We start from the raw sequence: 18,671 nt of genomic DNA on the forward strand, positions 1-18,671 counted from the left end.
TCCACAATCTGTTTTATGGGTCTTTAATAGGTCTGGTTCAATTACTGGGATGCTGTAAGCCATGAACAGTCATTCCTGACTATATTTTATTATATGAGAAATAGGTAAATCTTCGATTTTTTGTGTGATGAATTCAAAATGGAAGGCAAGTGTAATATAGAAGAGGCCTGGGGACATGATTAACCCTTTGATGATCAAAGCCGTAGTTCTACGCCTTGTCCACAGGATCCAAGAATTTTAAAATTAAAATTGTTATTTTTTCTTATGAAATGGTAGAGAATCTTTTTCTGAAGGTAATGAAACAAAAAATACAAAATTTGATGGAAAATTGGTGAAATTACGCTCACAAATTTTATTGCGTCAGTGATATTTATGCATCGGCGATTTTTGCCCACTTTTACTCCTATTTTAGGCCAATTATATATACGTTTGGGGCGCTACGTGAGAGAACATATACATGTATATACATTTGGACCGTTTAAGGGTTAATAATGTCTTTGGTATGTGTGCATACATTATGCAGTAATGAATATCAAAACTAATATTCTTGACTTCTGAGTATGAGTAATTGAGATAAGGAAGATAGTCTTAAAAGATAAGATAGGTAAGGTAACTTTATTTCCCAAGAAAACACACAAGACTTACAATAGTAGGCTAATAGTGTATATTACAAGGCTAAACCTATAGTTTGGCATAGCATTTGTGGCACTCTTAAAGAAGGTGACGAACATGATAGAATTAAAGAAAAAGATCGTAGAAAAATATGAAAGTGGTGGTAGTAATGGTATAGTGGTAGAGGGTGGTAGTGGTTGTGATGTTGGTAGTGGGTGGTAGTGGTTGTGATGGTGGTAGAGGGTGGTAGTGGTTGTGATGGTGGTAGAGGGTGGTAGTGATGATGGTAGAGGGTGGTAGTAATGGAGATTTGTGCATTGTGGAGTAGGATGGAAAGATTTGTGGAGGAACATCACCCTAACAAAGCTGTTGCGGTCTGTGTCGGCAACATGTACAATGACAATGTCTTGTCCCATTTTAGGGAAATTTTAAAGAAATGCCAGAAACAGAGCTCTCTGGACAGATATTTAGTGCCACAGGTGTGCAGTGACTCTCAAGCTTGTCCTAGTGGCATTAAAAAACAAAGAAGGGAAGTAACCCCAGAAAAAGACTTGGTACCTGAAGTCTTTATGGAAGGGGATTCCCCTTCCAAACATTAATTTCTCCATCCTGTCCACTACTACCCATCTTCCATACACTAAGAAAAATCTTCAATAAAGGTAAGCGTCATGTTATTTTTTTATTCTTCATGTCTCATTGTTTTCTGTGTATGTACATCTATATTTCATGTGGAAAAATTATTTTGTTTTAATACTTTTGGGTGTCTGGAACGGATTAATTGGATTTACATTATTTCTTATGGGGAAAATGGTTTTGGAAATTGTCAGTTTCACCACACTCTGGAACAGATTAATTACGAAAAACGAGGGTCCACTGTACTACATGGTAAATACATAAACTTGCATAATATTGTAGTACAAATTTGAGTGATAATTGACTATTTAGTAAAGGTCATTAAATTAAAATTTAATGTTAAATTGAAGCCTAACATAAGGAAGTAAGGATGTAATAATGATTCGAAATATTAGATTTTAACCCTCTTACTGTCTCTGAGATCTGCGTACATCATTGACGCCAGTGTTGCTTATGTAGATCTACAGTATGTCTTAACTTAATCATAGTGCCCTCAGATATTCTGTGATTGGTAAATTTTGGTCTAGACATCTTGCTCCATACAGTGTATAAAAGGAATAGCAAACCTCTGACCCTGTTTTTTTGGGCTAAAATGGCAACTTGAGGCATTTCCTTGTATGGTTATAATAGTTTTATTTGCTGTTATGTGATAGAGCAGAAGACATACTGGTAAAATGGAGATGTATTTGGTTGGTTTCAAACCAGAAGTGCCCTGCAGAAATATTTGTTTTTTTGGCAATTTTCCTTAGGAAGGTAAGGCTGCCCTACATTCCCTACCCCGTCAGGTCTATTTGATGGGTTTTACTAGCTCTACCTTAATTATTTGGATGGTCTAAATCATGATCAAACATATGTGGTTATATTTTATTAGCTGAGAAATAGGATACAACTGCAGTTTTTTGTGTAATGGATTAAAAATGGAGGGTAAGTTATATAGGAGAGGTCTGAGGATGTAATTAGTGAACAGAGGAAGGTTGCTTCAGTGGTTGGAATGCCTACAGGGTTTATTTTGGACTGTTTTTAAATTGGAATTTGTTAAATTGTGTAAAATGGTTGCTTTATAGGGGCATTTTGATAGTTGAATGGGCAGTTTCTTGTGCTCAGTCAAGAGAATGGAAGGCATAGTAGCAAAAATAGCCATGAATTGGTTGATTTGACAATGGAACTGGCATAAAATAGGCCTCAAAGTGGGTGAAGTTGCAGTTGGTAGTGTTAAGTACTCCTCAACATTCAACTTTGTACCTCTGTAATCCTGTAAGTTTTCCATCAAATTTCACATTTTTTTGTCATTACCTCTAAAAAAAAAAAATTCTCTATTTCAGAAGGTAAATTTTTTTTTTAGTGTGGGGTGGGGGGGGGTAATTGCAACACTGGTGGGACTTAATTTTGGGGGTTGCAGCAGTGACAGGGTTAAGAAATTAAGAAACGTGTTCTAATTTATGAAGAAGAAGTAAAAATTTATTGGCAGTTACATTAAAAATTGCTTCAGGGAAATATATTATGCACTTTTTTTTTTAAGCTTTTTTTTTTAAGCTTATGTTTCAGTTCATTAGTGAGTTAGAATTTTTTTTAATTCATCTAGGAAGTCATTTTACATTCTTGTTCCTTTCATGTGTACAGGTCTCCCTCAACATACGCGAGGGTTAGGGGATCAAGAGCCTCGCGAATGTTGAAAAACCGTGAATGTTTGGTGCCCCAATATATTGTAGGGAAATATAATACAATACTGCTTCCTTAACTTGTTGAACCATGAACAATCATAAAATACGTGAAAACGTCGTAAATTGTACTAAATATATACATGTTATGCTTTAATAACATGTATGTTATTAAATACCACAGACTCCACCACTGCCTCCACCACTTCCTCAACCACTGAGAGTCCCTACTACCCTCCCTCCGATCCCCGCAACTGGCAGCCAGCCCTCCCACCATTCGGTGTGGTGAGTGTTTTGTTTGTTCATTATTTGCTATTAAACTACAGTATAAATAATGTAAACCCATTCATGACTGCATATTGGAATGGCTATTCGGACAGGTATTGGACGGTGACATCATGTGTTTACTCTTGAACACAGCAAAGAATCAAACATTTCTGCTACTGCTAATAATAATAATAATAATAACAATAACAATAATAATAATAATAATAATAATAATAATAATAATACGATATAATTGAAGAAGGAAATTGTACAAAAATATGAGGGAGTAGTTGACACATCGTCAGTGTGGCTTTGTTTATGCTGGAGTGAGCATTAGTCTCCGTGCTCTTCCAAACATTTCACAATAATTCAGCAGTTGAGGCAGTGGTATTTAATAACATATATGCTATAAATAATAATAGTACATATTATTAATAACATGTATTATTATTATTAATAACATGTATGTTATTAAATACCACTGCCTCAATCGCTGCCTCAACAGGTGCCTCACCCACTGCCTCAATCGCTGCCTCACCCACTGCCTCAATCGCTGCCTCACCCACTGCCTCAATCGCTGCCTCAACAGCTGCCTCACCCACTGCCTCAATCGGTGCCTCAACCACTGCCTCAATAGCTGCCTCAACAGCTGCCTCAACAGCTGCCTCTCCCACTGCCTCTCCCACTGCCTCACCCACTGCCTCAATCGCTGCCTCAACCACTGCCCCTCAATTGCTGCCTCAACTACTGCCTCAATCGCTGCCTCAACAGCTGCCTCAACAGCTGCCTCAACAGCTGCCTCAACAGCTGCCTCACCCACTGCCTCAACCACTGCCTCAACCACTGCCTCAACCACTGCCTCAATCGCTGCCTCAACTACTGCCTCAATCGCTGCCTCAACCACTGCCTCAACCACTCCAGTCGCACTCAATCTACGAGAACCAAACACAATGAATTATTGTGAAATGTTTGGAAGAGCAGGGAGACTAATGTTCACTCCAGCATAAACAAAGCCACACTGACGATGTGTCAACCACTCCCTCGTATTTTTGTACAACTTCCTTCTTCAATTATATCGTATTTATTATTATTATTATTATTAATTATTATTATTATTATTATTACTATTGTTATTATTAGCAGTAGCAGAAATGTTTGATTCTTTGCTGTGTTCAAGAGTAAACACATGATGTCACCGTCCAATACCTGTCCGAATAGCCATTCCAATATGCAGTCATGAATGGGTTTACATTATTTATACTGTAGTTTAATAGCAAATAATGAACAAACAAAACACTCACCACACCGAGTGGTGGGAGGGCTGGCTGCCAGTTGCGGGGATCGGAGGGAGGGCAGTAGGGACTCGCAGGTGGCGGGAAACTTGAATATGATTTGGCGGCTGGGAATTTGGTGGCTGTGAATTTGGCGGTTGGGAATTTGCGAATGTGTGAAGCCCGCGAAAGCTGAAAACGTGAATGTTGAGGGAGACCTGTATAAAGGTTCAGGCAAACACAGTATCAAAGAATTATTTGTTTCAAATGTAATTCCTGTATGTTCTTTTATAGTTCTCCAGAGGTGTCTTAGATCACCAACTGCATTACAACATACAGTTTTTGACAAATTTTGAGTGAACAGTACCATGATATAATTATTTAGTAAGTGTAAGCATCTGAATAAGGCCATACTGTGTGTGTGTGTCCTAAAATTTGAGCTTATGGTGGTTCGGATAATTGCTGTTGAGTAATAATTGGCTTGAGGTGGATAACAGAGAGATACCCTAATGCAAATTCCATTGGTGAGGTATGGTTAAATGAGAGAAGTAGAGAGTGTTAGTAGTATAAATATGGAAACCTAATAGTGAATTTTGAAGAGCACTCTGTCTACATTTTTTATACTGTTTTTGAACTAGCTGGATTTCAGCATTAAATTTAAATTTATTATCAGCAACCAGACCTAGGAACTTACTCGTGGTGGAGATCATTAACACTGCTATAGCAGTTGGCATTCACTAAAATAGTTTAGTTAACTGAAATGCCCTTGATTCCTACCATCTCAGATGAAAGAAATCCTACTGTATTTCTATTTTGTACAAGTTTTAAGTTGTGGTCCTACTCTTGACAGCTTCTGACCTCTCACTAATGCCTGTAAACCCCTCCAGCACACTTAAGCATTAAGAGCTGCAGTACAGGTCTGCCACCACAAGTCTGGCATCATTGGGACCTGTAGTGTGCCGGATAACTGAGTTTGCCGGATTACAGAGTAGTTAGGTTAGAATACACTTAATAAAATTAACCAAATTGACAAAAATCGAACGTTTCCGATACTTTAAGCTCAATTTCAAGGTACTTTTTGTCATGAAACCAATCAAAATCATATCTATTTTTGTAATATATCATCCATTCTATCAAATGAAACCAAAAAAATGATAATGCAACCATGAAAACCATACGAAAATATACTGCAAAGAGGCGGCTAATGGCTGAGAAGTGAACTCTCTTATTTATCATCTGATTTTTTTAATTTTTGGTGTACATTAAGAAGCATCTCTCCATCATACATTGCCCAAGTTTCAATAAGATAACCCAACAAACAACTGAGAAAAAAAATATTTACCAAAAGTCATGTATGGCAAGCGCAAGCCAGGTACTGGAAATAAGTTACTTTGTCTGACCTCTTTGGGTTATCCTAGGTTCTCTATACATATGCTGCTATGTATGATAATCTATATAACTGTATTTGTGTATACTTGAATAAACTTGCTTATTTACTTACTTCTATTCTTTCGACTGAGTACAAAATACCGCACATTCCCTTATTTCAGCTACCCAATAAAGTGGTCAGAAATTGGCATTTTGGCCAATCACAAATTTCAACAGATGTCAGTTTCAAAATAGGGTCCAGAATAAACAAGGCAGACATTCCTGGCACTAAAATAACATTTTCTCTGTTCATTAGTCACGGCTCTAGGCCCCTCTTGCTTACCAATTGGAATTTTTATTCACACAGAAAATAGAAGATTTACTGTTATGCAGACTACTACATTATTGTAATACTTGTATAAATAATGTCAACCCATTCGTGACTGTGTATTGGAATTTGGAGTGGCAGGTGGACATATATTAAGGCGGTGAGATGGTGACGTCATTTGTTTACTCTTGGACATTGGCAAAAATCCAACATTTCTGCTAATTTGAGCTCATTTTCAAGGTACTTTTCATTGTGAAAGCTATCAAAATCAGATATATTTCTGTAATATATCTTCCATTCTATCAAATGAGACCAAAAAACGAGAATACAACCATAAAAACCATACGAAAATATACCGCTAAGAGGTGGCTAATGGCTTAGAAGTGAACTCCGTTATTTATCATTCAATTTCTTTCATTTTTGGTGTATGTTAAGAAGCATCTTTCCATCATACCTTGCCCAAGTTTCAATAAGATAGCCCAACAAACTACTGAGAGAAAAAAATAATTATAATAATAATTATAATAATATCTTTATTTACTACAATCACATGTACATGGTATACAGGCCTAGCTGACATCAGTGACATACTACTATATAGAAAGGCCCTTGTTATGCTAAACATTTCAGGCAAATTAGGTCAGTGTCCCAGGATAAGACCCACATCAGTCCACTAACACCCAGGTACCCATTTACTGATGGGTGAACATAGACAGCAGGTGTAAAGAAACACGCCCAATGTTTCTACCCTGGCTGGGAATCGAATATTTACCAAAAATCATATATGGCAAGCCCAAGCCAGGTACTAGAAATAAGTCACTTTGTCTGACATTTTTGGGTTATCCTAGGTTCTCTACACATGTGCTGCTATGTATGATAATCTATATAGAGAAAATAGCATTTTTGTTTCAGTTTTATGGTGTAGTACAAGTGTATATCACAGCCATGTGCTATACTCCGTTTTCTCTAATATAAGCCCCAAGACGGATAGGAGAATTGTACTTACATCCCATGTCCTCTTCATACCTCTGTTGAACTGCTTGATATTATGCCAAATATCATTAATTCTGGAGTATTAATGTGTTGTTATGTTATTTATATTGTTTATTATGTCATATTAGATCAGCTGTGATAGGCAAATTAGCCGTAGTGTTGATATTAGCATAATAATAAACCATGTTCCCCTGCATCACGAGAATGAGCTCATGGCAACCAACAGTGGCTTCCAAGCCACCTTATCTTTTATGGACAATGTACTGTGTACATGTATGTGCTTTACACAACAAGAAGCATTTCTTTTATTTGTTGGAACCATGGCTAGGGCTAAAAGTAAGCAGGTTATAACAATAAATGGAGAAAGAGAAATTGGAATGACTTATGCAGCAAGTAGTGCCACCAAACAGTACAGCAGGTTTGTGTGGCGACCCTGGAAATCTGAAATTTTGCTAGCCGAAATTAGTGCCGAATAACTGATGGAACTGGGTAACTGAGTGCTGGATTTGTGATGGCGGACCTGTATTAGTAAGCATATGAATAGCAGTAATTAAAACTAGCAGTCTTAAATGTTAGTAAAGTTTAGTAAATTGAATCTAGAAAAAAGCAATTTGAAGCCTTAGTTTAGACTCATGAAATCGTAATGACATGATTGCAAACAAACTATACCATGGGTGGGGGTAGAACAAGTGATCAGAGAGTCATAAAACTCCTGATCGACGAGTTAGCCACTGGCTAACATATTGGTTTGGAGTTTTATGACTCTTTGACCATGAGTTCTATCCCTGCCTGTGGTATGGGTTGGTTTCCTTAGTTTAGACATTGCAGGCACATATGATGAGTCACTGTAACAGTTTCCTTCTCATTGCAGTAGTATTGGCATTTGGTAGACGTACGTAATCAAGTGGCTCACTTCGTTGCATGGATTCCGATTACATTGGGGGCTAATTTCTGTATTATTTGGCCTTGCATCCTTTACAGTCTGTTATTGATTGCCAGTGGTATGTGAGGTATGTTAAGATACAGTGGACCCCCGCATACCGTTGGCATCACATAACGTTAAATCCACATACCAATACATTTTATCGCTAAGATTTTGCCTCGCATACCGCTAAAAAACCCACTCAACACTATTCGTCCGAGACGCGTCTAATGTGCGGCCTGAGCCAGCCTCACATGTTCCGCCGGTGGCATTGTTTACAAGCCAGCCTCCATGGTAACATCCAAGCATACAATCGGAACATTTCGTATTATTACAGCGTTTTGGTGATTTTATCTGCAAAATAAGTGACCATGGGCCCCAAGAAAGCTTCTAGTGCCAACCCTGTGGTAAAAAGGGTGAGAAATATTATCAAAATACTGTGCAGATTACAGTGAGCTTATGGGGTAGTAATGGTGTTAGTGATTTTTAGTAGTGTTGGTACAGTAATTGTTGTGATGGTGACGGGTAAAGTGAGAGAGAGAGCAGATTCCTCTATCTTGCAACTTGTCTGTTTGTATGTATTCTTGTATATTATTAATTTTTGGTTTCAGAGAAGCAAATTAAAGCTTATGTCTAGTGCATATTTATAATTTTTCTTTGAAAATGTGATATTTGTTATTTTTCAGTTTATATGAAGGATGTTCGGAGCGAAGATATGGAAGCCTTGCTTGACTTCATGTATCGTGGTGTGGTGCACATTCCACAAGAGTCACTTTCTGGTTTGCTCAAGACTGCAGAAGGGTTACAGGTATGCCACACATATCTAATACTTGTAAAAAAATTCCTAAACTGTCTCCTCTATATTTCTCCTCATTCCTTTGCTCTCTTTCTTATTCTTCTGCTTACTTCAAACATCCTTTTCATCCTTTTCCTTTCACCAACAAGAAAATTATTATGCATAACATAAAGCATAGCATCTATGACTTTGCTTCTCAATCCATTTTACTGACATGTCAAATAATTTATGTAACAGTTTGCTTTTCCATAGATTCGTGGTTTAGGTTTGTTTGCACGAGAGGCAGCAGCAGATGCTCCTGTCGTGCCCTCAGAGCGTTCAGTGGTAACTGGAGCTTTAGAGCCCTCTGTCATGATGAGTCCAGAACGTAAACGTCCGTATGAAGTGGATCACTCCGAGTCTTCTCTTGTAAATTTTTCTGATGGTGAGCTGGATGATACAGCACTTCACACACCAAAGAAAAGCAAATCAGATGAATCCACAGAAACCCCAGCACCTATTCCTGAATTACCGAGAGTTTCAGAAGATATGGTAAGTAGAGCGTCCTGTCTAAATTTGTGTATTTTAACCCTTCGAAGGTCGAGAGGCCCTCTCCCAAACTTGTTCTCAGGGTTGAAAAATTTCTGGAAAAAAAAAAAAAGTTTTTTCTTATGAAATGATAGAGAATTTTTTCCGATCATAATGACACCAAAAGTATGAAATTTGATGGAAAACTTACGGAGTTATGCTTTCGCAAAGTTAGCGGTCTCAAAGTGGGCGATTTCGCTCATTTTAAGCCCTATTTTCGGCAAGTTCCAATGCTATTTCTCTAGAACTCCATTTCTTCTATCGATTGAGTACAAGAATCCGCCCATTTACTGATTTCAACTACCCAATAAAGTGGTCAGAAATTGGCAAGTTGGGCAATTTCACACAAATTTCAAAAGATGCCAATTTCGAAATAGGGTCCAGAATAAACAAGACAAATAATCATGGCACTAAAATAACATTTTATCTGTTCATTATTCACGTCTCTAGGCCCCTCTTACATTACTTTTACTTTCCATTTTGAATTTTTATTCCTACAGAAAATAGAAGGTTTTCTGTTATGTATACTACTGCATCATTGTAAAAACAGTATAAAAGATATCAGTGCACTTGTGAAAGAATATCAGACTCGCCAGTTGATGTGTATTGGACACGTGGCTTGATTTGTTTACTCTTGAACATTGGCAAAAATCGGTCATTTCCGCTACTTTGAGCTCGATTTTAAAGTACTTGTCATCGTGAAACCAATCAAAATCATCTCTAATTCTGTAATACAGTGGACCCCCGCCTTACGATATTAATCCGTTCCTGAGAGCTCATCATAAGCTGAAATTATTGTTAGCCGAATTAAGTTTCCCCATAAGAAATAATGGAAATCAAATTAATCCGTTCCTGACACCCCAAAGTATGAAAAAAATATTTTTTTTACCACATGAAATATTAATTTTAATACACACAAACTGAAGAAGACATGCACAATTACTACTCTACTAACCCTTAAACTGTCCAAACGTAGATCTATGTTTGCATGCGTAGTGCTCTGAATGTAGATCTACGTTTTTTACATTGTTTCTTATGGAGAAAATTAAGGTCGGAGCGCTACGCGCACAAATGTAGATCTACGTTTGGACAGTTTAAGGGCTGAGAATAGAATAAATGACACTTACCTTTATTGAAGATCTGGTGATGATTGATGGGATGGGAGGAGGGGAGAGTGTGGAAGTTATTGTTTAGAAGGGGAATCCCCTTCCATTAGGACTTGAGGTAGCAAGTCCTTTTCTGGAGTTACTGCCCTTCTTCTTTTAATGCCACTAGGACCAGCTTGAGTCACTGGACCTCTGTCGCACAACAGATCTGTCCATAGAGCTCTGTACCTCCCATTCCTTTAAGACTTTCCTAAAATGGGCCATAATATTGTCATTGTACAGGTTGCCAACATGGCTTGCAGTAGCTGTGTCAGGGGGATTTTCATCCATAAAGGTTTGTAGTTAAACCCACTTTGCACACATTTTCTTAATCTCTCTTTTCAATTCCATACTTATTCTTGCCCTTTTTACCACAGGGATGGCACTAGAAGCTTTCTTGGGGTCCATGGTGACTTATTTTGCAGTTACAAGCACTAAAAACAATGGGATAATATGAAATGTACCAAATGTATGCGTAGATGCGACCACACTGGCGCTGAGGCCACACGTGGGACGTGTCCCGGACGAATCACGTAAGGCTAGGCAAAATTTTTGCATTCAGATGCTTCGTATGGCGGATTTAACATAACGCGATGCGTTCGTAAGGCGGGGGTCCACTGTATATCTTCCATTCTATCAAATGAGACCAAGGAAACGAGAATACAGCCATAAATACCATACAAAAATAACCTAGAAAGTCGCAATTTTAAACCAAAAACACAATCGATGTTTTTTTCTTCTCATTATGCATGCACAGCATGCTTCAGGATTTTTTTTATACTGTGCACACTGACCACACAGACCCATTCTTTCATATGTAGGCCTGTCAGCTTTCTTCCACCATATTTGAAGGTGCTAGAATTTAGGCGTACAAGTACAGGTCTCCCTCAACATTCACGTTTTCAACTTTCACGGGCTTCACACATTCGCGAATTCCCAACCGCCAAATTCCCAGCCACCAAATTCCCAGCCGCCAAATCATATTTAAGTTTCCTGCCACCTGCGAGTCCCTACTACCCTCCCTCCGACCCCCGCACCACTCAGTGTGGTGAGTGTTTTGTTTGTTCATTATTTGCTATTAAACTACAGTATAAATAATGTAAACCCATTCATGACTGCATATTGGAATGGCTATTCGGACAGGTATTAGATGGTGACATCATGTGTTTACTCTTGAACACTGCAAAGAATTAAACATTTCTGCTACAGCTAATAATAACAATAGTAATAATAATAATAATAATAATAATAATAATAATAATAATAATAAATATGATATAATTGAAGTAGGAAATTGTACAAAAATACGAGGGAGTGGTTGACACATCGTCAGTGTGACTTTGTTTATGCTGGAGTGAACATTAGTCTCCCAGCTCTTCCAAACATTTCACAATAATTCGTTGTGTTTGGTGCTTGTAGATTTAGTGTGACTGGAGTGGTAGAGGCAGTGATTGAGGCAATGGTATTTAATAACATACATGTTAATAATTTTTTTTTTTTTTTTTTTTTTTAACAAGTCGGCCGTCTCCCACCGAGGCAGGGTGACCCAAAAAAGAAAGAAAATCCCCAAAAAGAAAATACTTTCATCATCATTCAACACTTTCACCACACTCGCACATTATCACTGTTTTTGCAGAGGTGCTCAGAATACAACAGTCTAGAAGCATACACATATAAAGATACACAACATATCCCTCCAAACTGCCAATATCCCAAACCCCTCCTTTAAAGTGCAGGCATTGTACTTCCCATTTCCAGGACTCAAGTCCGACTATATGAAAATAACCGGTTTCCCTGAATCCCTTCACTAAATATTACCCTGCTCACACTCCAACAGATCGTCAGGTCCCAAGTACCATTCGTCTCCATTCACTCCTATCTAACACGCTCACGCACGCTTGCTGGAAATCCAAGCCCCTTACCCACAAAACCTCCTTTACCCCCTCTCTCCAACCCTTTCGAGGACGACCCCTACCCCGCCTTCCTTCCCCTATAGATTTATATGCTTTCCATGTCATTCTACTGTGATCCATTCTCTCTAAATGACCAAACCACCTCAACAACCCCTCTTCTGCCCTCTGACTAATACTTTTATTAACTCCACACCTTCTCCTAATTTCCACACTCCGAATTTTTTGCATAATATTTACACCACACATTGCCCTTAGACAGGACATCTCCGCTGCCTCCAACCGTCTCCTTGCTGCTGCATTTACCACCCAAGCTTCACACCCATATAAGAGTGTTGGTACTACTATACTTTCATACATTCCCTTCTTTGCCTCCATAGATAACGTTTTTTGACTCCACATATACCTCAACGCACCACTCACCTTTTTTCCCTCATCAATTCTATGATTAACCTCATCCTTCATAAATCCATCCGCCGACACGTCAACTCCCAAGTATCTGAAAACATTCACTTCTTCCATACTCCTCCTCCCCAATTTGATATCCAATTTTTCTTTATCTAAATCATTTGACACCCTCATCACCTTACTCTTTTCTATGTTCACTTTCAACTTTCTACCTTTACACACATTCCCAAACTCATCCACTAACCTTTGCAATTTTTCTTTAGAATCTCCCATAAGCACAGTATCATCAGCAAAAAGTAACTGTGTCAATTCCCATTTTGAATTTGATTCCCCATAATTTAATCCCACCCCTCTCCCAAACACCCTAGCATTTACTTCCTTTACAACCCCATCTATAAATATATTAAACAACCATGGTGACATTACACATCCCTGTCTAAGACCTACTTTTACCGGGAAGTAGTCTCCCTCTCTTCTACACACCCTAACCTGAGCCTCACTATCCTCATAAAAACTCTTTACAGCATTTAATAACTTACCACCTATTCCATATACTTGCAACATCTGCCACATTGCTCCTCTATCCACTCTATCATATGCCTTTTCTAAATCCATAAATGCAATAAAAACCTCCCTATCTTTATCTAAATACTGTTCACATATATGCTTCAATGTAAACACCTGATCTACACATCCCCTACCCACTCTAAAACCTCCTTGCTCATCCGCAATCCTACATTCTGTCTTACCTCTAATTCTTTCAATTATAACCCTACCGTACACTTTTCCTGGTATACTCAGTAAGCTTATTCCTCTATAATTTTTACAGTCTCTTTTGTCCCCTTTCCCTTTATATAAAGGGACTATACATGCTCTCTGCCAATCCCTAGGTACCTTCCCCTCTTTCATACATTTATTAAACAAAAGTACCAACCACTCCAACACTATATCCCCCCCTGCTTTTAACATTTCTGTCATGATCCCATCAGTTCCAGCTGCTTTACCCCCTTTCATTTTACGTAATGCCTCACGTACCTCCCCCACACTTACATTCTGCTCTTCTTCACTCCTAAAAGATGGTATACCTCCCTGACCAGTGCATGAAATTACTGCCTCTGTTTCTTCCTTAACATTTAAAAGTTCCTCAAAATATTCTCGCCATCTACCCAATACCTCCATCTCCCCATCTACTAACTCCCCTACTCTGTTTTTAACTGACAAATCCATATTTTCCCTAGGCTTTCTTAACTTGTTTAACTCGCTCCAAAATTTTTTCTTATTTTCATTAAAATTTCTTGACAGTGCCTCTCCCACTCTATCATCTGCTCTCCTTTTGCACTCTCTCACCACTCTCTTTACCTTTCTTTTACTCTCCATATACTCTGCTCTTCTTATAACACTTCTGCTTTGTAAAAACCTCTCATAAGCTACCTTTTTCTCTTTTATCACACCCTTTACTTCATCATTCCACCAATCACTCCTCTTTCCTCCTGCCCCCACCCTCCTATAACCACAAACTTCTGCCCCACATTCTAATACTGCATTTTTAAAACTATTCCAACCCTCTTCAACCCCCCCACTACTCATCTTTGCACTAGCCCACCTTTCTGCCAATAGTCGCTTATATCTCACCCGAACTTCCTCCTCCCTTAGTTTATACACTTTCACCTCCCTCTTACTTGTTGTTGCCACCTTCCTCTTTTCCCATCTACCTCTTACTCTAACTGTAGCTACAACTAAATAATGATCCGATATATCAGTTGCCCCTCTATAAACATGTACATCCTGGAGCCTACCCATCAACCTTTTATCCACCAATACATAATCTAATAAACTACTTTCATTACGTGCTACATCATACCTTGTATATTTATTTATCCTCTTTTTCATAAAATATGTATTACTTATTACCAAATTTCTTTCTACACATAGCTCAATTAAAGGCTCCCCATTTACATTTACCCCTGGCACCCCAAATTTACCTACTACTCCCTCCATAACATTTTTACCCACTTTAGCATTAAAATCCCCAACCACCATTACTCTCACACTTGATTCAAAACTCCCCACGCATTCACTCAACATTTCCCAAAATCTCTCTCTCTCCTCTACACTTCTCTCTTCTCCAGGTGCATACACGCTTATTATAACCCACTTTTCACATCCAATCTTTATTTTGCTCCACATAATCCTTGAATTAATACATTTATAGTCCCTCTTTTCCTGCCATAGCTTATCCTTCAACATTATTGCTACTCCTTCTTTAGCTCTAACTCTATTTGAAACCCCTGACCTAATCCCATTTATTCCTCTCCACTGAAACTCTCCCACCCCCTTCAGCTTTGTTTCACTTAAAGCCAGGACATCCAGCTTTTTCTCATTCATAACATCCACAATCATCTCTTTCTTATCATCTGCACAACATCCACGCACATTCAGACTTCCCACTTTGACAATTTTCTTCTTCTTATTCTTTTTAGTAATCTTTACAGGAAAAGGGGTTACTAGCCCATTGTTCCCGGCATTTTAGTTGACTTTTACAACACGCATGGCTTACGGAGGAAAGATTCTTATTCCACTTCCCCATGGATATAAAAGGAAAATTAATAAGACCAAGAACTATTAAGATAAAATCAAAGAAAACTCAGATGAGTGTGTATAAATAAATGTGTACATGTATGTGTAGTGTGACCTAAGTGTAAGTAGAAGTAGCAAGACATGCCTGTAATCTTGCATATTTATGAGACAGACAAAAGACATCAGCAATCCTACCATCATGTAAAACAATCACAGGCTTCGTTTTACACTCACTTGGTAGGACGGTAGTACCTCCCTGGGTGGTTGCTGTCTACCAACCTACTACTATAATACATGTTATTAAAAATATGTACTATTATTATTTATAACATATATGTTATTAAATACTTACATGTTAATAATAATACATGTTATTAATAATAACATGTACTATTATTATTTATAACATATATGTTATTAAATACCACTGCCTCAACTGCTGAATTATTGTGAAATGTTTGGAAGAGCAGGGAGACTAATGTTCACTCCAGCATAAACAAAGTCACACTGACGATGTGTCAACCACTCCCTCGTATTTTTGTACAATTTCCTTCTTCAATTATATCGTATTTATTATTATTATTATTATTATTATTATTATTATTATTATTAATATTATTATTATTATTATTATTACCATTGTTATTATTAGCAATAGCAGAAATGCTCGATTCTTTGCTGTGTTCAAGAGTAAACACATGATGTCACCGTCTAATACCTTTCCTAATAGCCATTCCAATATGCAGTCATGAATGGGTTTACATTATTTATTCTGTAGTTTAATAGCAAATAATGAACAAACAAAACACTCGCCACACTGAGTGGTGGGAGGGCTGGCTGCAAGTTGCGGGGGTTGGAGGGAGGGTAGTAGGGACTCGCAGTGGTGGAGGCAGTGGCGGAGGCAGTGGTATTTAATAACATACATGTTATTAACATACATGTTATTAAATAACATACATTATTGAAGCATAACATGTATATATTTAGTACAATTTACGACGTTTTCACGTATTTTATGATTATTCATGGTTCAACAAGTTAAGGAAGCAGTATTGTAATATATTTCCCTACAATATATTGGGGCACCAAACATTCACGGTTTTTCAACATTCGCGAGGCTCTTGATCCCCTAACCCTCGCGAATGTTGAGGGAGACCTGTACGTGACTGACCCTGGCTGCAATGACGTACTTGTATGTGACCGACCCTCAAAGAGTTAAAATGGATCAGCTGTGAGAGGTTCACAGTGTGTTTTATGAGCATGGAAGATTTTAGGTAAATCTTGCAAAGTTCTTATTTGTCTTTACTTCTCTCTGTTGCTCTAATAGTTCTTACTCCTTTATTGTTTCCTTTTCAGTTCAGTGGGAAAGCTAGTTAAAATTCTATGTTCCAATGCTATTAATGTCATAGAAGATGAATAAAAAATAGTTACAAAAAAGAAAAAGAAATTTTTGAAGTTGGGCTTTCTGAAAGTGAGTAAACATGGTGCTGATGTTAAGAAAAACTTATTACTGGTATGAATGAAAGAATGCTGGATGTCTTAGCAATGGGTATAACAAAGTTAGAAGAGGTAGGATATTTTCAATGAAGACGAGTAAATTAGAGTAAGTGGTACTTAACCCTTAAACTGTCGACACTTAGATCTTTGTGCACGTGCACAGTGCTCCGAACGTAGATCAGCATTTTATTTTTCATTCCTTCAAATTTGGTGCGATAGGCCTGAGTTGCCTAGACATGAAAGAATGGGTCTGCACACTCAGTGTGTGCAGTATGAAAAAAATCGGGGACCACTTAGTACCTTGTGGGAACACCAGTTCAATTGAGTGCCAGCTAGAGCAAATAGCGTGGCAAGCACCAGGGATTTACTGATGTCGTGTTGTATTTATACTCCCATTTTAAGAGGAAAGTAAAAATATGTTAGATAAATACATGAGTGGGTGTGAGTTGGACCTGACTAGCTTGTGCTACTAGGTCAGATGCCATGCTCCTTCCTTCAGTGGATGTGACCTGACTAGGTGGGTCAATTGGTCTAAGCCAGGGGGTGACATGGATCTGCCTTGCATGGGGCAGTAGGACTGCTGCGTTGTTCCCTCCTCCTTATGTTCTTATGTATTCGGCAGACTGGCCGGCTGACTTTGGCTGTCTCGGTCTATATTTGTCTGTCTGTCTGTCTATATGTATCTCTGTCTCTCACATGCACCCATAAATACAGTTATTATTTTTTTTTTCAACAAACTGGCCGTATCCCACCAAGGCAGGGTGGCCCAAAAGGAAAAACGAAAGTTTCTCTTTTTAAATTTAATAATTTATACAGGAGAAAGGGTTCCTAGGCCCTTGCTCCCGGCATTTTAGTTGCCTCTTACAACACGCATAGCTTACGGAGGAAGAATTCTGTTCCACTTCCCCATGGCGATAAGAGGAAATAAACAAGAACAAGAACTAGAAAGAAAATAGAAGAAAACCCTGAGGGGTGTGTATATATATGCTTGTACATGTATGTGTAGTGTGACCTAAGTGTAAGTAGAAGTAGCAAGACATACCTGAAATCTTGCATGTTTATGAGACAGAAAAAAGACACCAGCAATCCTACCATCATGTAAAACAATTAAAGGTTTCCGTTTTACACTCACTTGGCAGGACGGTAGTACCTCCCTGGGCGGTTGCTGTCTACCAACCTACTACAGTTATTATACATAGTGCAAATTACTTAGGATAACCCAAAAATTCCAGGCAAAGTGCTATACAGTGTAGATATAAGACATAAATGAACATGATGCAAGTAATAGCAGTGTCACTTGCTCAGACAGATAGAGACAGAGACAGATAGACAAAGACAGATAGACAGAGACAGATAGACAGAGACAGAGACAAAGATGGACAGAGAGACAGAGACATAGATACACAGACAAACAGAGATAGAGTCAGGCTGCCAGCAGCTGGCCAGAAAGCCAGCCAGCCAATCATTCAGCCAGCCTGCTGAACAAGTATTACATTCCAGAATTGTTTCTCTTTACTTAGCGCATAGGTTATAAGACATTCTGAGAGGGTGTTGCACAAATATTGCACATGGGTTATTGCCGAGGTTTTTTTTATATTTCCTCGACCCCTTATGGCCACATCCACCTCAGAGCCATTAAACTTGAGGTCAAAATCACTTTCCTCTTAAAATGGGAGAGTTAATACTACATGATATCGGTGAATCCCAGGTGTTTGCCAC

General features: G+C 38.3%; 1 protein-coding gene across 6 annotated transcripts in view; it reads left to right on the forward strand.

Annotated features, from left to right (window-relative positions):
- The window catches only part of LOC128695668 (uncharacterized), a 93,498-nt gene that overhangs the window by 31,517 nt on the left and 43,310 nt on the right, over window positions 1–18,671 (forward strand). For all 6 annotated transcript variants that reach the window (XM_070093381.1, XM_070093380.1, XM_070093383.1 and 3 more), the window contains 2 exons: window positions 8,739–8,860; window positions 9,101–9,379. In XM_070093381.1, coding sequence (XP_069949482.1) covers window positions 8,739–8,860; window positions 9,101–9,379 — 401 coding nt within the window. The remainder of the gene's footprint in view (window positions 1–8,738; window positions 8,861–9,100; window positions 9,380–18,671) is intronic.

Source organism: Cherax quadricarinatus, chromosome 42, assembly GCF_038502225.1.
Source record: "Cherax quadricarinatus isolate ZL_2023a chromosome 42, ASM3850222v1, whole genome shotgun sequence".
NCBI classification, from domain to species: domain Eukaryota; kingdom Metazoa; phylum Arthropoda; class Malacostraca; order Decapoda; family Parastacidae; genus Cherax; species Cherax quadricarinatus.